Genomic DNA, 21225 nt, shown 5'->3' with positions numbered 1-21225 from the left:
TGAGTAATAATAAACTAATTATCATTACTTTTTCGTGGTATAAACTAATTAATAAATCTCTTAATTAATATAAGTGAATAAAGGTTATTTAACTTTATTCACACACAAAAAAAGTCACCGAAAAAAGGGCTAATTTTAAATTTTTTATTGAACATTCCTAATTTATATCAATGGAAAAACATCATACAAAGGAAATGAGATAGACACTGTTAACATCATGTGTAAGCTTTGACAAACTTATATTTTTAATAACATTTTATAAATGACTGGTTTCACCAATGCCAAATAATTTGTACAATAAACATAACATGCAAATTTTAAAATGAAACATTATTAATGCTCCCACATTAGTTTAAAGTCTAAAGAATTTATTTATTACTCTACTTATCATTATTAATTTAACAAAATCATAAATTTACACATAACAAGTGAGATCCATATCCAGCCACAGGTTTTCTCCAAGTGAGTAAATCACTTCAACTAGTGCCTTGTGGTTCCCTAGAAATTATAATTAAAAATTTGCCGCTGAGAATAAGTTAAATCTGTTTATATGCGCCCTTGTTATGATATAAACTTGAATCTCCGTAATTGACACGTCTTTTAAAGATTTTTTTGCATCAAATCAATATTTTCCTCAATTAATTATTCAAAGGAAACTTATTTTTCTTAATTTCTTTACTCTAAGGCTAAATATAATGAATCAAATAAGATACATAAATTATTATAAATTTTCTTATATTTATTTTTAATCCTAAATATAATGAAATGCTTGTAAGTCACTAGTAAACAATCATTTATCAATTATATCAAAATTTAAGATTATACAAAATTTAAATTTTTAACACATTTTTATAAATAAAAAAATGTAATACCACTTAAATTAAAATTTGAAGTATTTTTAAATTATATTTTATTTACATTTAAAAACATCGTGCAATTCATAAGATATTTGCTAGTTTCATTTCATACATTGCCAGGGTGTGAAGTAGTTTTCTTCTAAATAGAGATTGTCAACATCAACGACAGAAAAAGAATGTTAAATAATCTGTTTTGACGTGAGTACTGCATCCCCCACATACTGTTATGGGGCCATTATATTGTTCCACACGAAAACACTTTGACCTATATAACCGTGGCCATATTAAACCGATGTTGGGTCCACCTTGTTAATCAGAGTCAAATTGGTATCCCACTGGGATGCAACAAGAGACATGTAACAGCATAATATTAATCACAATCAAACTCAACCTGCAAGAATTAAAAAGCCTAAGATGTGATCATGGTGATTGAAGAAACATACGATGGCCTTTTGTGTATATTGAGTATTAAAGTCGTTCAAATCACGTAAATTAAGCAAGATATTGAAGCTGACTATTTAACACGAATTTAACGTAAGTGCCTACTTGCTTATCAAATAACCAAGAAAATGAGTTCAACTAGGCTCTGTTGAAATTTGAACCAATTGGACGAATATCTTCTTCTGTCCCTTTTTTTCAGGTTTTTTTATGCAATCGGTCTGTCCCATAAACGCGCATTATTAAACTAGAGCACTAAATATACTTGTTTTTTTTTTTAAAAAAAAAAACATAAGACTGAAATATTACATATTCAATGGTACAAAAATAGGAGAGAAACAACTACTAATTTGCATTGTTTGGATTTTCTTGACAATTTCGAAACTGCAATCAATTGATTTTAAATACATGCTTAAACTTGGTAATACTTTCAGCGCTTGACAAGAGATAAAAAGATGCTCTGAAAAAAAAAAAAGATGCTTGATTAAACATACGATATATATCACCATGACCTTTATTTGAACATATTTTATACAAGAGTAACGTGTAACCACTGGTAGGCTTGATACTAACTAGTAACTTCTAAGTAATCGGTGCAGGTTTATACACCCATCAAAGAAAAGATGGTTGAGAATGACCTTAGTTTTATTTATTTATTTATTGAATGCAAATTGAAATTCCAGCACCAATAAGTCCAGTCAATTAGAACAGGCGCCAAACCGGGCCCTCATTCATGTAGTTAAAACCACAACCTTCGGTGCAAAACAGTTATCACGCTTGTAAGCATTAACATATGACACGAGGAAAATAATCCATGGACACCCATCACTAGATGACACCTATAGAGAGAAAAAGAGAAGTATAGATATAATAGATGATATAATATTGATGAGGATAAAAAAAATGAGATAATGAATTCAAATTTTTTTATTCCTTATCAGGGACCCCATTCTTCAACAGTTGTTCATAATTGAGGCTGTGAAGTGACTTTGAAGAGCAAGAGCAACCATACAGCTACTTTGGCTTCATTACTATACGATGATTTTGGCGTTGACTGAATGAGGTAACTAAGGAAACCTATCGAGGGTGTCACAAATTGAGAAATAGTTTAATATCGCATCTGAGTATCTAATTAATAACAGATTAGAGGCCAGAGCACATGAGGAAAGACAAAATTTGAATCGGAAAATAGGCACCAGCACTAGCTGTCATTCTAATCCAGGGACAGTGTATATGAAAGCCCTCACAAGTCTTCACAATTATTATCACACAATTAAATTATCAAAACTCTAAATGAGCGGCATAAGAGACCCAATTGATAGAGAAGTCAACGGTCTCATCCTTTTTTTAAGCAGTATTTTTAGTTGGCACTCCACCAGAGTAAAAGGACCAAAGAGGACTCTTGCTTTCTTGGACAACATAATTTAAAAGCTCAGTTTTTATCCATCTGAAGCTCAAGTTTAATACAGCAGTACCTAAATTGTATCGTCTCGGCAATTCTCAAAGCTATCTGATTCATCAGAATGAAATAATTCCAACAAGATGACCTGAATCAAAACATGTGAACACTAATGACTGCCAAAACAAGCACAATTGCATAATCCATATTCTGTTTTGTCAACTAGTTTGAACAATGGTTCACAGCAAATCCATTTATATCAATGGGCAGTTTGGCCATTTCATTAAAATTAATTTAGTTTTGGCTCTATCTTCTCTACAGCTTCCCTGATCTCGTATAAAGGGACAATAAACCGTCCTGCATAAGGGAATAAACTAAATTCAGCCCCTTCTCTTTACTACTGTGTTAGTTAGTATTTTAAGTCTCTCACAACTCACAAGACTGCAGTGATGGCAGTTCGATATTCAAGGCTCTCATTTCTGATCTTAATGATTATATTGATGATTAGCCAGCTCTCAAGTTGCTGTGAAGCTGGCAGATGGATGAGTAAAGAAATCAAGCAAAAAGAAAAAAACACCCCTTCTCAGCAGTTCTCAATCTCATGGCATTTCTATACAAAGACACAACAGGTACCCAGCACAGAGGAGGTCCACCCAATTTATGGAGTTTCTCTACGAGATGTTCCAGGGGGTCCAAACCCGCTTCATAACTGATAAACTATCTAGCAATCTGCTGCCTATAGTGTTATACAAGTTTTTGCAGGCTTCTAGTGTAAAATATTTTAGTTTCCCGTTAAAGATGTAGAATAGATACGGATTGGGAGAATTGTCATCTAGTCTAGTCTTCTAAAGATAGAAATTGTACTTCGTTTCAATGAAAAAATAATGAAATATGCAGACATTTACCCAAAAAATGAAGTTTGTTCTTGACAATTGCCAACGTAAATTATTTTTAAAAGTCTATGACCTGTGTAATTCTCTGGTTGGGTATCTGAATATTTTCTAGGGAAAAGTATGCAAAACAGGAACTTCTGATTAAAATATGAAGGGAAGAAAGGAACATGAACATAATAAGGTGACTGTTAAAAAAATGGTGACTAAATGTGACTATTTTTCTTTCATTCAATTGCCTATTGAATAATATTAAAAACAATCTAGGTAATAAGCTTGCAAGTCTTTGATAACAAAGGTTAAAACATATGTGAGTGGTCTATATGTAAAAAAGCAACAAGAGTATTTTAATTATTTAGTCAACAGATAAAAGATAGTGCTTGTAAAAGAACTAATGGTCCTCAAAACAAGTCAAATTAAAGTATGTTTACAGATTACTGATGAAAGTTGGCTTAATTATGCCATTAGTGACAGGAAAAATGGTGCAGAATTTATGCTCTTATAAAGTTTACTAAAAACATATTTTAGTCAGTATGTTTGTTTGTTGATACTCAATTCAGATGGTCAGACTGTTTTTAAACAGCTACAAGATAGATGATACTCTGGTGGGAAATGCTAACAATGAAGGTAAACAGTAGACATATATGAATACTGACTCAATCTTTGTCAACAACAACAAATGATAGTGAGACAGGCTACTGACTCAATCTTTGTCAACAACAACAAATGATAGTGAGACAGGCTACATGGATTGCACGACGTCGTTGGACTCATAGTGGTTGATCTGATAACTATTAGTTTAGCATATGTCCACAAAATCAGTATTACAATTATGCAACAATTTTTACGGAAAAAGTATAGAACCTTGTAGGCCTAATTTTGACATAAACATAGCAATATTTAACCATAGCAATATACAGATAGCAGGTCCAGGCAAACACATACAATTTTACATGTATACAATTACAATAAACAAAAAAAAAAATCCTGAGGCAATCAAGTTTCCGAATGTCACAAAAACAAGTGGACACTTATACTGTATAATAATTTATGGCAAAAGAACAGGTAAGTGAAAATAAAAAGCAGGAAATAACCTTCATTCTTGTTTCTAAAAAGTGGAAACCAAGCCGCATCTATTCTTGAAAACCTGCAAACATTTTGGCATAAAATATGGAAATATGTATGTCACTTCAACATATGCCTAGTAAGTAAATAGTAAAAACTTACCACAAACCATCCTCACTACATAATTTCAGTTCCCACTGGATCAACAGAGAAGTGAAGAGAAAAAGATTTGTGGACAATAGGCTGGAACTTATAATGCCATGCCTGTTTTTCAAATTCAAAGATAACTTAGAATCTTGCTGTGCATGTTCCCAAGATATGGTTACAGTGTTAATATTTCAGTTTTGTAAAGATAATATCTATGAAATCATATTTAAATTTTGCTCATTAAAAGTTCATCTTAATAAGTTGATATGATCAAAAAGGAAAATCTCAAATGGGCATGTTAGGGAGCGGGGTTTTGGAAGGAAGAGGAGAAGGCAAATTTTTTCATTTTTGAATTAAGAAAATTATATAATCTTTATTAAATAAACAAAAGATTAGGACATTACATTTATACTAATCTATCATTTTACGTCTTTTATTTTTTTTTAAAATATTAAATTGAAGAATATTTATTAGAAATGAAAAGTATACCCTCTCAAACATACCTAAAAATGACCTTGTCAAACAACAAATTAGAATTGTCATTTACCAAGAGAAAATGACAGCATGAACCCAAACAAAATTTAGAATGATATTGTTTATTGTTTACTAAAAAGGGGTACATTCAGAAACATTTTCCATTTAAAATGTGGAATGAAGATGAAATTATAATCGGTTGCTAAAGTACAATTCACACTAGTTTAGATCAAAAGCTAGATGACAAATAACAGCCTGAGTGCAGAAATCTAAATGTGTAAGAAACAATAGAAGGTTTCTTACATTTTTGTACTCTTTGCTGTTTATAAATATCTCAAATGCCTCAACTGCAAAAGAAATGCCATCAGGAACCAGTATCAGTCAACAAGACCTTGGTGAAAGAAAATCAGATGCTACAGATCATGAGACTGAGATCACCTGATCGAAATCGAATCACAACTCCATGAGTATATTCCTTAGAGCTTGGACTAAAATTCAAACCTGGCAATATAGTAATAACCCAGTTAGGCAGTTACAAAATCAAAATTCAGTGAAAAGGATATTCTTCATACTATTCTAAAGGGCAACCCAGTGCATGAGACTCCCATTTAGTGGGGTCCAGCACAGAGGCTGTTTTCAAGATTTGAACTCGTGACCTCCTAGTTATAGGCAGCAACCTTTCCATTGTGTCAAAGCTCAGACTCATTTTTATACTATTCTCGTGAAAATTTTGAACTTTTGAAGAGCCAACGAACTAAGTTAAGTAACAAGGGAACAATTGTATAAGTGATGGTGGAACTGTAAGCATACCATGTGTAAATTGGACTATCAAGGAAGGAGATTCCAACATCATTGATGCCAGAGAGGCTAATGCATGCTCTGCCTGGTTACCCAGTGCATCCTCATTAAATGATATCAGAAGCACAAACTCCACTCCATGGTTGAACTCCTGGTATATTGGTAGAATCAGAAACAGGACATACCAGATATATGAACAAAAAAGAGGCACATGAACCTAAAATACATAAGTACAGATATCCAGAACATAAATACATTTATATCTACTTCCATTCACAATTTGTAATGAGCATAGAATTTGTAGCCCCAGGTTACAGTCAAATATGGATAGGAACATCAATATTTAATGAACAACCCTTTAATTTAAAGATCCAGAAGAGGAAAGTAATTTAGCCCAACCTCTCCTTTGCGAAATATGGAAAGCATTTCGTCTGCCACTTCCGATTCATAATCCACATTAGTCAATCCCTGAAATAGAAATCAAATGGGGGGCCAAGTTAAACTGTTCACACAGGAAGGTTCACTCAGCAGTAAGCGAAAAATAAAGAAACAGAGAATCGGTGTTTACATGTTGGTGCATACATGGCAGTAAGTCATTACATGGTCCTTGAGAACCTTCAAGTAAAAGGGATTATCATAAAACTTTTCAAGGTTTTCCTTCTTCTGAAACCGCATAAAGAGAGCATGCGTGTAGCGCTCAGGATTTGGAGCAGAAATGCGCCCTACAGTATCAATAAGGTCATTCATTTGCCACAAAAACCTAACACTAGATTACATATTTACAAGTATGGAGATGGAATTAAGGGAATGTATAACATGGTGTATGCGGATCCACCTAATGAAATTGCAACAACACCACCCATTTGGTACTGCGTTGTGTACAAGTAATCAAGCATGTCGTTCTCTTCGTCTTCAGATAAATCCTGCTTTGCTTTGAGGAGACAAACGTGTTCCACAATTTTTCTACATGAAATTAAAACAGTCATGGAAAGGGGGAATTCGGAAGATGAAAGATGAAAAATTGAAAGTGCAACAGCAATGAGCGACAGAAACCTTTTCCTCTGGGAACCTAGGTTGTTGCTCCGGTCGTCCACGCTACAAAGAACCATCATCCTCTGATTCTTTCGCGCACTCTTGAATCGGTTCCAGTGATAAGCTGGAACTGGAAAAGAAATTCGAATTAAGGGTAATGTTCCGTTAATTGAATTGAAAGAGTTGAGAATTGAAGGAGCAAAGTGACTCACCGTGAAAAGATAGAGGGGTTTGGGGGAATCGATGAGGGACACAAATAGAAATACAAGTGCCATAGCTTGAGCATTGCATCGCGAAACCCATTTTCTGCTGCTTCTTCGATAAGAGCGAGAGACAGAGAAAGGTTTATCACAAAAGCAACATATTCGCACGACAAAAATGGGTGGACTGGGAAAAACCAACGCCTTTCATTTAAATACCACGCAAAATTTGGCGCCTTACATTTTAAGTGTACTACGCAACGCTTTCTCTTGCTGACCTTCACTTCCATCTCTCATTCTTACAACTAGTTTACATTACACAACATTCAAATTTACATATTTTTTTTCTTTCTATGATATGCAATAGTTATAGTTTTCTTTTTCACTAAGTTTTACTTATGATTAATCTCCGAAAAAAAAATCTGATTAATCATCTTTAATAAAGTCTTCCTCTTAAATCTAAATCACAAGACTCGCATATAAGACATTATTTGACTGATATAATACCAGTTGAAATGATTCTACCACCGGTTCATCCTTTTTATTTTTTTACCTTGAACCAACGGCTGATTTCATTTTTGCGCTCCACATACACGAGCATCCACTGTCTATTTTTTCCTTTCATTTTTTCTCTAACCAACTTTCTTTTCAAAAAGAAAAAAGAAAATTCAAAATCAACTAATTGGAATTTGGATGATTTACTTGTTCGTTCGGCTGACAAAAAAAAATGTATTAGCAGTATTTCAATTCAAAAATAATAGAGTAGGCACTTTTTTGTTTGTTTGTTTTTATATCGGTAGTTTGTAAGTTTTCTTATTAGTGCTTCAGCTTTGTTACTAATCTATTTACCAAATTATATTGCAGCTGTGCATGGCCATAGTTAAGAACTTAAGATCCACAACTACGTACATAAACAAAGCTTAATAGGACTATTACCGAGTTACGTTGAATTCGGGGTATTTTTAACCAAGTCCACTTTTGAAACATTGGGTAGGTTACTATCCCATGTTAAACATACAGCTGCTTAAGCTCATTAGATAAGTTGAAGAAAAAAAATTGAACTTCCAATCTAATAATTTATGTATAAAAAGTTACAAGACTAGAAAACTAAATGCAACATGATTTTAATATACAAGGATTCACAAGACGAGTTGTTATAGACCACAATAGTCCATTAGCTGCAGCCTTGATGTATAGAAATTAAAAGTAGGGCACAGCAGCAAGAACCTCCTGAATATTTCACTCTGCTAATCTAGTTTATAGACTGGCTGATAAAGTATCTATTTGAACTACACCAACACTTGCTGAGAGTTAATCAGGAACTGTTTAAAGTCTGAAAGAGCTCTGGAAGATGGGCATTGGTAAGCTTCGTTCTCTTGCTGATTTCACTCTTCTTCTTCTTAGGCTTGGGCTTGGAAGAAATGCCTTGAATTTGAGCTGCACTCCTCCTCTGTGCAGTGTTGGTAGCAGGCTTCATTCCATTCTTTTGAAGATCCTTTTCTATATCAATCATATCACGAGGCAATTCAATACTGCGGAAAAGCTGTTTCAGGTCATCATCCACCTTAATGTGCACTTTGGGGTCGTTAGGGTAGGCAATGTCTTCCTGTGAATCGAAGTTGGATAGCAGCCAAATCTGCCCTGCAGCTTTCAAAGCCTAGAAACCAAAAGCTTTATAAGGTCCTATTCCGTGACAAACCAATTTTTTGCAAGATTTTAACTCTGCCACTTCTACAAAAACATTGACTAGCACTACAACTACAAATCATCTGATTAAAGTCATTTTAGATCAACTTCATCAAATAGTTATATTCTTATTTACGTATCTTGATAAAAACAAACTAAATATTCCTGCTTCCATTTATATCTCAGCATCATGTAAGCTCTCAACAAACAAGAAAAGAAGCAAAATGAGAAGTTTTTTTAAAAAAATAGAAAAGAAAAGATACAACAAATGCAGAGAAGTGAATGGAGGACAATTTCAATGGCTTTTCCCTACTACTAGGTGGAATGTCCCTTCAGACTGAACTCCAGCACAACTAACAACATTTGAAATTCTGCAAATGTTAACACAGCCCCAAAGTCCAAACCCAATATGTGAGAAAATAGCAAGAAAGATTGAACTGCATTAAAGCTAGCAGCACCTTTAACAGCAAGATTTTGTAATGACTAATTAAAAAAAATGATTTTATTTCCTCAGTACTTACCCTAATGCTATAATTACAAATGTTAGGAGAAAGTGGCAAAATACATTTATAAAACCCACTAATGTGCATTCATGTTTGTCCAAAATACATAATGTAGACGGGAGTCCAATCTGTAAGAAATAAGAATAGACATAATCTATGGACGAAACAACCAATGTTGCTGAAAATCAATGCCAAGAAATGTTCCATTGATCAGGGGGCCTAATAAAAGTGATTTTACCTGCAAATCTTCCATCACGGTGGGGTAAGCATCCTTTAGGTCAATAACAGCGAGGCCCTCGGGATACTTTCGTATCAGTTGAAGAAGCTCTGTTTTGTCCTTAAGACCATACTTTGACTATAGACCAAAAGCAAACAACAAATGAAGAAGAATAAGTTATTTTCAAAAGGAAGATCTGAATAAATGTTCAGATATATGCATGAATAGAAGTAACCTTGTAAGAGAATCGTTGCCCATCATAGTTCACTTTTGGGTTTTTCCTCAGATTCTCAAAGACATCTTTGTTAGCCTTCATGTCGACATAGCATGCCCCATTTATCTGCTCTGGTGTAAAAGCTTGTCGTGTCTGTCAGCAAACATGTGCACCAAATCAATATGATTTCAATGAATCAACTACTAATGGTGGATTTTCTCATCAGTAAATGCTACAGTCGGTGGCGGAGATATGTTTGTTTGAGGTAGGCAAATGCAACCCCTCGTTTTAATAAAGCTGCATGTATTTTTCTTAAAATTTAATATTTTGCACCCCCTAATTTTATGTTTTCATGTGCTAGATTTATTTTTCAAAATAGTTTGCCCCCATTGACCTTGGGTCTTAGATCGACCACTGGCTACAGCTACAGCTCCTTGATGCTTATGCCATGCCCTAAACCTCAGAATGAGGCAGTCCCCTAAACTAGTACGCGGCTGGGTGTTTTATTTCAAACAGAAGATAAGAATAAGATAAAACATATCCATCAACCTTAAGAGAAGGCAAAAAAGGTGTATCAATCACCATTTCAGATTCATTAGCCACAAATTAACTTCAAGCAGGCTGAAACAAAAAGCATAATTATCCAAATCGGTGGGAATATATTATTAGTGAAAAAGGAATAGGTACAACCTCTAGAAGGAGATCAATAACACGCTTCATCTGAGCACCCACAGGGGCCTTGCGAATGCTATTAATATGCTGAAGCCTCTCTGTGTCGTTCGAAAACTTAACCGCAGGGGCCGCGTTTCTTCCATTGGCCGAGCCATGAGCGGCGGATTTTTGGGTTGCCGCGGCCTTACTAGCTGCAATGCTCGAAAGTGTCGTTTGGCACTTCTCTTGCTGCTTCTTGAACTTGTCTAGCTTCTCCTGCAACGCCATCTGAAAAAAAAAACACGCGCACGGCTCAGTTTGAAATTCGAGTTGTGCGTGCAAATCAATCAACGATAGAGAAAGCGCGGGAATTGGGAATAGAACAAAACCCTAATCACGTAGCTAGCAAAGAAGCGTAGTGAGATTTAGGAGGATGAGTGAGTATTGAGTAATGAATGCCCTAGTCTTGCAAGGGAAGGGAAGGCATGGCATAGTGTAACCAAGTGCCAAAGAGAAAGAGGAGCTAACCGTGAATGGAAGCAAGGACAAGGACTTTGCCGTTACTGTCTTGTCGTGTGTTCTGGATAGACTTTAAGCTTTTACTTTCCAATGGGATAAGAAAATTAAAATAAATTGAGTTTTTTTTTAGAAACTAAAATCATTTTATATATATATATATATTTTTTTTTTTTGTAAAATAAAATATTTAAATTTTCTAAAAATTAATTTCATTTAATAAGAAAATTATTTATTTAAATTTTTAATTTACTTGATTTATAATAAAAAAATATATTCAAACAATTCTTTATACTCTTTTGCTGACTACTTGGTGTTTAAGGACAAACTTTTCCATCTACCTCCTTCTTTCCTTTTTAAAATAACACAGTTGTTATATAGATGATGATTTTCTCTTTATTTTTTTTAAATAAAATAAGAAGAAATAAATATGGTTAGATCATTCGGTGAGTCCATTATTTACAATTTTTTAAATAAATCTCTAAACTATTATTTGAAAAAAATGATTATACATTGATAATATAAATTTGTTTACACAACCTATTATGTAGGATACGTTTATTAACTTTTAAAATAATTATTTTAAAGTAAGTCAAATGATAATTTGTACATTAAATTATTTCTCTAATTATATTTATGGACTAAAAAGATAAATTCTTAAGATTAGGGTTTTTGGAGCTTAAAGTTGCCAAAAAAATGATCATGTGTGATAATTTCAGAAGTGTTACAAACTCATTTAAAAAAAATACATGCTCAAAAGAACTAACTAAACAATATAGTTTAGGCACATATTTGAAAAATCACAAATAGTTTAAGGACTCAGTGAGCAATTTAGTTAATAAATACAATAAAAATATCAAAACTCCCTAATTAAAAGTATTAAATATAATTTATAAATTACTTTTAAATTTTTAAAAAATATATTAAATATTTTTTATTTTATATAATCAATACTTTTTTAATATTTTTTACTTTGAATGCTCTTGAGAGTCATGACCATATATTTTTTTTTATTTGGAGTAAAAAAAAAGACTATTTATTTTTTATAACAATACATACATCAAAAGGATCGAATTGGGCTGAATTGTTAATTAAATGGACCACATTTTGTATAGTTTACGTCTAACTTGTCTAGCTCACGGGCTAATAGACAGGTTTGCGAGTCCAATAAAAATTTAAGATTTGTAGGAAAAAAAACTTAAAATAGAATCCTCATTTTCGTCTCCCATTTGTCTCATTGCGATTAATCCGGAGCATAATTGTTATGAATCCAAACTATTTGGCAATAGGAGTTCTTCACTTTTTACTTGCCCGTGTCAATAAGAACTAGCCATATCGTTTCTTATTTGGTGCCTGCTTTTTCTTTCCCTTTCTCATTGCTGTTCATTAACTCAGCTGATTCAAAATTATCTTAGATATAATTTTTAAACAAACAAGTTTACAATTGAGAGTATAAAATACTGTCACTTTCATTCAATCATAATTCTTATATAATATACCTTATAAAACAATTACCATAAAAACCAATAACTTATTATACATGAACAATTATGATTTAACGACGATATAAAATTTTTTATACTCTTAATATATAATTTTTTTCTTAAACTAATTATATTTTCTAACAATCTTACTATATTATAATTTATAAATAGATAACAGTATAAAAATCTTTTTTCAACAGTGTACATCATTTAATTTTAATTTTCATACTCTTCAACATTTGAAAAAAAACAATAGATTTATTTTTACAACATTTTTTTATGAATCTTTTTTATTATTAAATAAAATTAAATACAGTTACTTTTTTCATTTAACACTTACTTTATAAGACAGTATCATTGCATTAATAAGATTAACAAGAAAACATAATAAGGGAATTTCATTTAATTTGTTATTACTTAAAAAGTTAATTTGCGTGAACTAGAAAGAAAAAAAGGACAAATGGCCGATTTAATCGGAACAAGAATAACTTATTGCAAATTATCCAAATGCTTTATTAACTCGATCTTCTATCAGTTCTATGTTACAGTCCTATTAAATTTATATAAATGTCTCCCCTTTCTCTTCTCTCCATTTTTTTTTCAAATGACACGTACTATTACAGTAGTACAGTACCTACCTGTTACAAAAACTATTTGATTTATATTTAACACTTTTACAAACTTAAAAGCAAATAAAAGAAAAACAAACAGAAAAGCACGATAAAATGAACAGTAAAATAATAAGAAGTCACATTTAACTTTAATTAAAAAAAATATTTTAATTTATTTTCTAACAAACAGATCCCACAAATGTTAAATTTCTTTTGACTGTATCGATTATCTAATGGATGCTAACAGAGTGCAAGTCTAATAATGTAGTTTGAAAGTAAGCAAGTGCTGGTTGGTGTGTGTTTGTGAGCGTGAGAGAGAGAGAAGCGATATGCGTGAGGGAGCGAGTAACTGACCTACACACAGACACAGTGTCTCTCTCTGGTCTTCGACTTAGTATTTTTATTTAATTTTGGGGAGAAACAAAAAGTGTGTTGCATTTCAATCTTTCATTGAATAGAGCACGTGGGCTGGGAGGCCGATTCGTGGACTCAGATTAAATATTCGTATACTCATAAAATCATCGAAACAAAACCAATCCTCAAAAACTCTCTCTTATCAGACCATACCCTCACAAACCCGCAATTTCACTTCCCATCTTCCAAGAACCACCGGATCCTGCAATTCCTCTCTCTATTAGGGTAACTACTAACTAATCTACCAATTAATTTTATTATTATTACCTTTTTTTATAGTTTTTTTTTGTTTTGTATTTTCATCATTTTTACTTAGCCTGTGTGTGTGTGTGTGTAAATAATTGTAATCTTTAGTTATTATTACTATTATTTATTATAGCTATTTTTAGTTTCTTCGTGTATGCTAATGATTTGTTTGGGGAATGGGGTGAGGAGGTGGAGGCGGATGAGTTTTTAGTCAAAATCAATGCATTTGTTGTGTCTAGATTCATTTCTATTATTTTTTGTGTCCTTTCCCTTTGTGTTTCCCAACCTGGGTTCAAAGATTATGCTTTGCTCAATTATGTTTCTTCTTTCGTTTTTCTGTTTATAAGAACGAATTTGATCTTCAATTTGGTCGGGGAATACTTCCTGATCAGGTCACCCACCCTAATTGTTCCCGGTTGTTGAGGTGTTTGTGTCTCTTGATTGTATTATATCCAATGAAGCTGTTTCTTTTTTATGATTTATGAGAGTTTTTTGTGTTTCAGGTGGTCCAGCAGTGATGGGGAAATTCCAGCTTAGTGTATATTGGAGGGCAAGTTGTGGTTCCTAATAAGTGTCTTGCATGTTATTTCTGCCTGTTGGTGTAATGAACCGAGTCAGAATGCAAGTTTTTTGGCAGAGGGAGTAGATTATTGGAATAAGGGAGACACATGCTGCTTTGATAGCTTTTTGCAAATTTGTTTTTATCTTTGACTGCGTTCTGAAAATGGAAAATCCTGACGTTGAAAAGTCTGAAGAAACCAATAGACAAATTGACAACACAAAATCTAATTCTAAACAGCAGGTGGGTATGAATTTTGAAGATGTTTTTTTCTTTGGATATTTCCTTCCCCTACTTTGCTAAAATCCTTTATCACTTGTCACTTGGTTCATTTGTGACAATTTCAGAGCGTAGATAAAGCTAATGAACACCCTGATTGGTTACCTGATGGCTGGAACGTGGAAGTCAGAACCCGTAAAAGTGGTGTACACATGGGATCTGGATATAAGGTGGTAGATAGATTCTCTTAATTTGGATGTTATTGTTGTAGACCATTAGCGACTAGTTAGATTGTCGTCTTTGGTTTAGTTTCCGTTATTCCTGTAGTAAGTTATTATTATTCCTTAAACACCGCCTTGTGGTTTGTCAGCTAGTAACTGCTGCTACTAATGTATGGTAGACATTATTAGTCTATAACTTGCACTGTTTTCAATTTTCTTGCCTTGAATCATGAATGATTTGTTTGGAGAATTGTCTGTAGCTGAAGTTTACTTTGAAAATCTTAAATCTGATTCTTAATAGCATTCATGACTTAAATGTATGATAGATACAACATTATATTGTTTTCCCCATTTTTCTGGCCTGTGACAGTTGTCCTAAATTGATGAGCTGGATTTTGAGTTGCATCTTTCGAGACCATGTTCAAATTATTTTTGCAATGGTTATTATATTCATTGGTAAAAGGCTAAAATCTACACTCTTCAATTTATGTAAACATGTGTTTCTGTACTCCTTGGTGCTATTTTACTTTCTCTTGCTTTGTTGTCAGACTATTAATTTTCAGACATAATAATTACAATGTTGCTCTTTGTTGTTTTACTTATTTTATTCCGTTATCCACTATTAATTACTGTTTAAAAGGGTAAAGTAAGCATTACTTGTAAAACTTCTGGATGCATTTATTGTCATTAGTAATGCAACTTATCCCTCACTACAAAGATGTTTTCATGTTGCAGTGTTACATTGAGCCATTGAAAAGATACAAATTCTTCTCCAAACCAGAGGTATTACGATATCTCGAAACTGTAAAGGACAACAGTTGCACTTCCAAGAAGGGGAAGAAATGCAGTAACATGCATTCTCCAAAACACAACAGTTGCTCTTCCAAGAAGGAGAAGAAATGCAGTAACATGCATTCTCCAAATGACAACAATTGCACTTCCAAGAAGGAGAAGAAATCCACTAACATGGATTCTCCAAACGACAACAGTTGCACTCTCAAGAAGGAGAAGAATTGCAGTAACGTGGATTCTCCAAACGACAACAGTTTCACTCCCAAGAAGGAGAAGAATTGCAGTAACATGGATTGTCCAAACGACAACAGTTGCACTCCCAAGAAGGAGAAGAATTGCAGTAACATGGATTCTCCAAATGACAACAGTTGCACTCCCAAGAAGGAGAAGAATTGCAGTAACATGGATTCTCCAACTGATGTTTGTATTTCTGTATCCCTTGCATCTTGAATTTTGTTTTCTTTTCTGTTCGTTATTAATGAATGTTATCATCAGATTGAAGATTCTTTCTTTTTATCACCCATTACTCTGTCCAATGATGTACATGATTGATGTTTTTCATAATTATTTAGGACTGTTTATGGCATATGAAACCATATTCAACTAAATGGCAGGACTTTTGTTTATTTATTGTGCAGAAAGGACCATGGTATGAAAATTAACTTGAAAATACAACCACAATGAGGAAAAAGTTATGATTAAACAACGAAAGAATGTGAACCACATAACAAAAGGGCAATTCAGAAAATTAAAATGGCTGCCTCAGCTTAAGGCCTTGTGTTTATGTATTTGTTTCTTTGCACATCTACTTCACCAATTTGGTTTATGTTTCTTTTGTTAGTCCTAATTTGTATCTGTCTTCCAGGTTGCATAAATTCTTTCATATGTTTTGTGACTTTTGTCTATTTGGTTGTGTGCTAACACACGTACACTTTTACAAACAAAAGATGTAGAAAGTTTACAAATAAAATGTAATAGGTTTTGTAAAATTGATTATTGGATGAGTCTTTATTTAGTCCATTGAATATTTTTATAAATTATGAGTTATCTTTGTCATATTTAATTTCCAAAGTTTTTCTGTGTTTTAGGTTGTGGTTGAGAAGTCTACTGTGGAGGATTTACCACCTGGATGGGTAAAAGAATTAAAGATTAGGAAGAACAGCAAGGGCATTCGAAAAGATCCGGTATGAAAAATTTTCACTTGATCTTTGGGTAGGGTTTCATGCTTTGAAGACCCGTCCATCCAAAAGGATCTCTTTTCTACGTATTATAAAAGAAGATGGATATTTATGTAATGTTTTTTTTTTTTTTTTGCTTCAAATAAGTTTTACTCTTTTTTAAAAAAATTATTGTCCTTTCCCATTTGGAGAAGTGGGTTGCTAATAATCTGTGGTGTGTCTTATTAAGTAATATACTACATTTACACTTTTCCAAAAGTTGATGCTTATACAAGTTGTGATTGGGTTACACTTCCAACAGTTTTATATAGATCCAGCGAGTGGATATGTATTCCGTTCTAAGAAGGATGTACTGCGGTATCTTGAATCTGGTGATATACGTTCATGTGCATTTAGGCCAAGTAGAAGACAAATTCAAGATGAAGACAATTTAACTGTAAGATATTTTTGCATGACTACTATCTTACTATTGTTTCCTTTATTGAGTATTCTCCTTACCTATTAGTTCTTACTCCAAACTGTTGATAATTAAATGAATCTAGGGACTATTTAATCACATCAGATTTGAGGCTCACTGAAAATTCAAGCATATTAAGAATCTTTCTTTCTAATGAGAACAATGCATATGCAGCAGTAGTTGATAATGACTTTCTTTATTAAGATTTGCCTATGTGCATGGTATCCTTTATAGATTTCGGTTGGCATTAGTTGTCTAAAATCCTAGAATGCGATATGATGGGTAGTCAAAACTCCGAATAATTAATAAAGAATAATGTTAAAGTGACTCTCCCAATCATTAATTTTTCATGTTTGCATCTAAAAATTCAAACTGAATAATTTCATAATTCTTATGTTTTTGTTCAATGTAGCCACCACCTGTTGCCAAGAGACAGAAACTGAAGCAGTCTGCATCTGAACAACAGCTTTCTTCAGGTAAGAAATCATGACTGAAATATATTTTGGTAGGACTAGTTTATTCAATTTTGCTACAAGTTCATCCAACTCTGTGGGATATGCCCATTCCTGCTTATTTTAAACTTTTTACTGCAGCCACAGAAATACTTGATAAAAGCAGCTTAGAATTGCTAGATGCTAACAGCTCAAGGAAATGGAAAAATGCAAATGTGTCATCTGGAACGATGGTTGCTTCTGTTCCCATGGGTGAATCTGTTGTAAAGATGCATTCACTAGAGGATGGAGCTGCAAACTCTTCTGAAGTGAAGAAAACATCTGACCCAGGTAGCTCAGCACTTTTGAATGAATCCTTGAAAGAATCAGAAGAAGTACTTTCTGCAGATGATGTGCAAGAAAAGGAGCATGTTTTGAATGTGATGGAGAATGCTAATGAAAAGAATCACGGTAACCATAGCATATCCAAAAACAGGAAGGAGTTCAATGTACCTCACCGGTCATCACCAAGACTTGCTGGAAGTAAACCTGTCCAGTTGGCCAACAATCTGATCAATGAACGGACTCTTCAGGTTCCTAAAAGAAACTTGAGGAAAAGTAGAAACACTCTAGATGTTGATATTTCTGAAGACCAAACAGTTTCTAAAGATCAACCACATCAGCAAGAAGCAGATAAAATAGAAGACAATAATAAGCCAGAAATTCAAATTAGCCCAAACAAATCAAGTAAAAAGAAAGAGTACCACCTTCCTCGTCGGGCTTCAAAACGATTAGCTGCAATTGAACATGAGACAATGAACTCCAAAGCAAAATTGCAGCAAAGTGAGTGTGGGCCAGTTACAGTGCTTGCAGATCAAGCGCCAATAAATGGAAAGTCAGCAAATAAAAGGAAAAAATCAGCACCTCAGCTGGAGAAACGCGAAAATGAAGAAATGGATGATGAGAAATCAGAATCTCAGCTGTCCTTTGCATTTCACTACTCTTGGTCTGACCCAAGCTTGGAATATGCAATCAATACCCTCACTGGTGTGTTACCACCAGCTGAAACTGATATTCCAAAAACTTTAGTTGACAATGTTACGGGAAAAGGCGCCACTACAGTCCCTGAAATCGATATTCCAAAAACTGTGGTTGACAATGTTATGGGAAAAGGCGCCACTTCAGTCCCTGAAACTGATATTCAGAAAACTTTGGTTGACAATGTTACAGTAAGAAGCACTGCTACAGTCCCTGAAACTGATATTCAAAAAACTTTGGTTGACAATGTTACAGGAAGAAATGCCACTACATTCCCTGAAACTGATACTCAAAAAACTTTGGTCGACAATGTTGTGGGAAGAAGTGCCACTACAATCCCCGAAACTGATGATAAAAAAACTCTGGCTGACAATGATATGGGAAGAAGTGCCACTACAGTTCCTGAAACTGATATCCAAAAAACTTTGCTTGATAATGTTACAGGAAGCAGAGACAGTGAAAACAATTTGCTTGACACTGTTACAGGAGGCAGCGACAGAAAATCCCAGGTACGATCAAATAAACCCAAGAGAAAGAAAGAGGTCAAAGTACCTATGCGGTTATCAAAGCGACTTGCTGGCCTTGAACCTGAGGTAGCGCCTGCTGAAAGAGCTATTGAATATCCTACTAGAAAATCATGCAAAGAAGAACCAACTGCGACTGCTACTTTAACTATTGGAGTGTCTGACCATCATGATGCTGGGGAAGAAACCAAGCTTACTCCGCAAGCTTCTGACAGTTTGAAAACAGAAGTACTAGGAGAATCATTAAACCAGAGTGAGAAGTCATGTGATGCCCAAACTGGTGACAAGGAACAATTGCAGAAAGTTGAAGCTGAAAATATTGGTGATGCAAGATCAGAGCCACAGCTCCCCTTACTGTTTGGGGACTCTTGGTCAGATCCATGCCTAGAATTTGCGATCAAGACTCTCACTGGTGCTTTGCCAGTTGATGCGGGTGACATTATGCCCGCTTTGCCTCCTGGCTTTGATAATCCACCATATAAGCAATTGCATGGGAGTCTGGCGACAAGCATTAATCAAGAAGCTCACGATAACTCAAACCAATCCCAGAACAAGAAAGAGCTTAATATGGTTAGCCAACCTGTGTTGAGGACCAGCTCCACCTCTTATGAGAATGCTCCCAAATTTACAACTAGAGTCTCTTATCTTGATCAAGGCAACATAATAAGGAATTTGAATGAAGAACCTCGTAACACTGGAAACACAACACCACCTGTGCATCATTTTAGGAATATAAACTCACTAACACATGAAGAGCCATTAAAGCAAAATGGACAGTTTGTCGAGGGTGGATTTGTTACAATGGGGCAACAACTATTTGAAACTGGAACTGTAAACCATGATAATTCTGAATCACAGTATAGTGCTCCGTTTATGAATTCTTGGTCAGACCCATGCCTAGAATTTGCATTTAAGACTCTTACAGGCGTGATACCAGTAGAGGAAAATTTAACACTTCAAGGATGTTTCCAGGAACCTGTTAACTATCATGAACGAAGGGATGGTGGCTCAATGTTGCCAGATTTAGGATCTTCCAGCTTTTCTCAAAGTGATTTCTCATTTCTCCATGATACAGGGGTTAAGTCCATGCCGGGGAAGCAGTCATCAATGAGCTCTTCATTCCTACCGTTGGAAAAAACAAGCCTGCAAGGTTTCACTGGAGTTGATCCTCAAACACACTTTTCTCAGTGCAACAATAACTTTCAAAGAAGGTAAGCTAGTTAAATATTTGTAGCTACCTCCAGGATAACTGCTATTAGTATCTAGTTATAGTTTTGTAGACTGCAAAATGTTTGTCAGTAAGTATCCTTTTATTTTCCTGGTGACATTTGTAAATACATTGTGAACAAAAGGTCTCGCTTAGTGTTTTGCTTTGTTCGTTGAGAAGATCTAGGTAAGCAAAGTAAGGAGGTACAGGAGTCCAACTGTTGTTGTGACAATGCTATCTAACTACTGTAGTTTGTATCTTAGTTATTATTTGGTTCAAGTAGTACTGTTTCTTATTTTCTTTCCCCTTCAGAAAATGCTGTAAGAGGCTTAAGCTCACAATTGCGTTTGAAGTAGCTTACTCTGAGAAAATAATTTTTTTTTTGTTAAGCTTCTTGATTTTAAAAATATATTATACCGGTTCATAAATAAACTACTGTAAAAAACGATTATTTCTCTTAAACTGTTTCTAACCATGAAGAAATGATTTTACCCCTCATTTGAATATTTTATTAGGAATTGGGACTACTATTTGCATTTTTAGGATTGATTCAGTGTTATAAAATAAGAGGGTGGTTCTAACTCCTATTTTTCCGTCCATCAACAAAATGTGGGCGTTTCATACACATAACGGTTATAATAATTTTTTATACCTAATTTTTGTTTTTCGCATTTTACAAAATCATGGTAGAATTTTACGTTCTAATTCTCCAGGCTAAAGTCATTAGTATGGTTTAGTAGCAGTAGTAGTAATCGGG

The 21225-nt window shown here is 33.9% G+C and overlaps 3 protein-coding genes across 12 annotated transcripts; 1 reads left to right on the top strand and 2 right to left on the bottom strand.

The window, feature by feature from the left end:
- Nucleotides 1–1659: 1659 nt before the first annotated feature.
- On the bottom strand, nucleotides 1660–7574 carry LOC114413354. Of its 9 annotated transcripts, none has more exons than XR_003666893.1 (12): nucleotides 7313–7568; nucleotides 7122–7230; nucleotides 6904–7031; nucleotides 6651–6790; nucleotides 6468–6536; nucleotides 6081–6219; nucleotides 5709–5771; nucleotides 5574–5617; nucleotides 4812–4913; nucleotides 4679–4731; nucleotides 2771–2842; nucleotides 1794–2134 (listed from the first exon to the last, which is right to left on the bottom strand). XR_003666893.1 is itself a non-coding variant. In XM_028377704.1 (10 exons), the coding sequence occupies exons 1-9, from the start codon at nucleotides 7401–7403 to the stop codon at nucleotides 4827–4829; spliced, it is 870 nt and encodes a 289-aa protein (XP_028233505.1). In that variant the 5' UTR covers nucleotides 7404–7568; the 3' UTR covers nucleotides 4364–4731; nucleotides 4812–4826. The 9 variants fall into 9 exon arrangements, 1 of the variants encoding a protein (XP_028233505.1); XR_003666892.1 differs by lacking the exon at nucleotides 1794–2134 and adding an exon at nucleotides 2158–2372; XR_003666896.1 differs by lacking the exons at nucleotides 1794–2134; nucleotides 2771–2842 and adding an exon at nucleotides 1660–1755.
- A 764-nt stretch (nucleotides 7575–8338) lies between these two features.
- Nucleotides 8339–11182, bottom strand: LOC114413353 (general transcription factor IIE subunit 2-like). Of its 2 annotated transcripts, none has more exons than XM_028377701.1 (5): nucleotides 11100–11182; nucleotides 10611–10859; nucleotides 9942–10073; nucleotides 9728–9844; nucleotides 8339–8957 (listed from the first exon to the last, which is right to left on the bottom strand). In XM_028377701.1, the coding sequence occupies exons 2-5, from the start codon at nucleotides 10857–10859 to the stop codon at nucleotides 8616–8618; spliced, it is 840 nt and encodes a 279-aa protein (XP_028233502.1). In that variant the 5' UTR covers nucleotides 11100–11182; the 3' UTR covers nucleotides 8339–8615. The 2 variants fall into 2 exon arrangements, with proteins under 2 accessions (XP_028233502.1, XP_028233504.1); XM_028377703.1 differs by having other exon boundaries at nucleotides 10961–11105.
- Nucleotides 11183–13444: 2262 nt separating this feature from the next.
- Nucleotides 13445–20784, top strand: LOC114413352. The gene is made up of 8 exons (XM_028377700.1): nucleotides 13445–13821; nucleotides 14346–14644; nucleotides 14749–14850; nucleotides 15577–16053; nucleotides 16722–16817; nucleotides 17113–17247; nucleotides 17681–17744; nucleotides 17862–20784. The coding sequence occupies exons 2-8, from the start codon at nucleotides 14567–14569 to the stop codon at nucleotides 20474–20476; spliced, it is 3567 nt and encodes a 1188-aa protein (XP_028233501.1). The 5' UTR covers nucleotides 13445–13821; nucleotides 14346–14566; the 3' UTR covers nucleotides 20477–20784.
- Nucleotides 20785–21225: the final 441 nt, after the last annotated feature.

The sequence above is a fragment of the Glycine soja genome, chromosome 5, assembly GCF_004193775.1.
Source record: "Glycine soja cultivar W05 chromosome 5, ASM419377v2, whole genome shotgun sequence".
Lineage (NCBI taxonomy): Eukaryota > Viridiplantae > Streptophyta > Magnoliopsida > Fabales > Fabaceae > Glycine > Glycine soja.
The sequence above is the reverse complement of the archived record's forward strand: the minus strand, read 5'-3'. Positions and strand labels throughout refer to the sequence as shown.

What these genes read in the sequence shown, in the direction of transcription:
- LOC114413353 (XM_028377701.1), bottom strand. Translation starts at nt 10,859, where the DNA reads ATGGCGTTGCAGGAGAAGCTAGACAAGTTCAAGAAGCAGCAAGAGAAG. An exon ending in TTATTGATCTCCTTCTAGAG is followed by an intron (nt 10,074 to 10,610) that starts GTTGTACCTATT and finishes GTTTGCTGACAG; the next exon opens with ACACGACAAGCTTTTACACC. An exon ending in CCGTGATGGAAGATTTGCAG is followed by an intron (nt 8,958 to 9,727) that starts GTAAAATCACTT and finishes TTTGGTTTCTAG; the next exon opens with GCTTTGAAAGCTGCAGGGCA.
- LOC114413352 (XM_028377700.1), top strand. Translation starts at nt 14,567, where the DNA reads ATGGAAAATCCTGACGTTGAAAAGTCTGAAGAAACCAATAGACAAATT. An exon ending in AATCTAATTCTAAACAGCAG is followed by an intron (nt 14,645 to 14,748) that starts GTGGGTATGAAT and finishes TGACAATTTCAG; the next exon opens with AGCGTAGATAAAGCTAATGA. An exon ending in AGGGCATTCGAAAAGATCCG is followed by an intron (nt 16,818 to 17,112) that starts GTATGAAAAATT and finishes CACTTCCAACAG; the next exon opens with TTTTATATAGATCCAGCGAG.
- LOC114413354 (XM_028377704.1), bottom strand. Translation starts at nt 7,403, where the DNA reads ATGGGTTTCGCGATGCAATGCTCAAGCTATGGCACTTGTATTTCTATT. An exon ending in TGTTGTTGCAATTTCATTAG is followed by an intron (nt 6,791 to 6,903) that starts GTGGATCCGCAT and finishes TTGATACTGTAG; the next exon opens with GGCGCATTTCTGCTCCAAAT. An exon ending in CCATATTTCGCAAAGGAGAG is followed by an intron (nt 6,220 to 6,467) that starts GTTGGGCTAAAT and finishes CCAATATACCAG; the next exon opens with GAGTTCAACCATGGAGTGGA.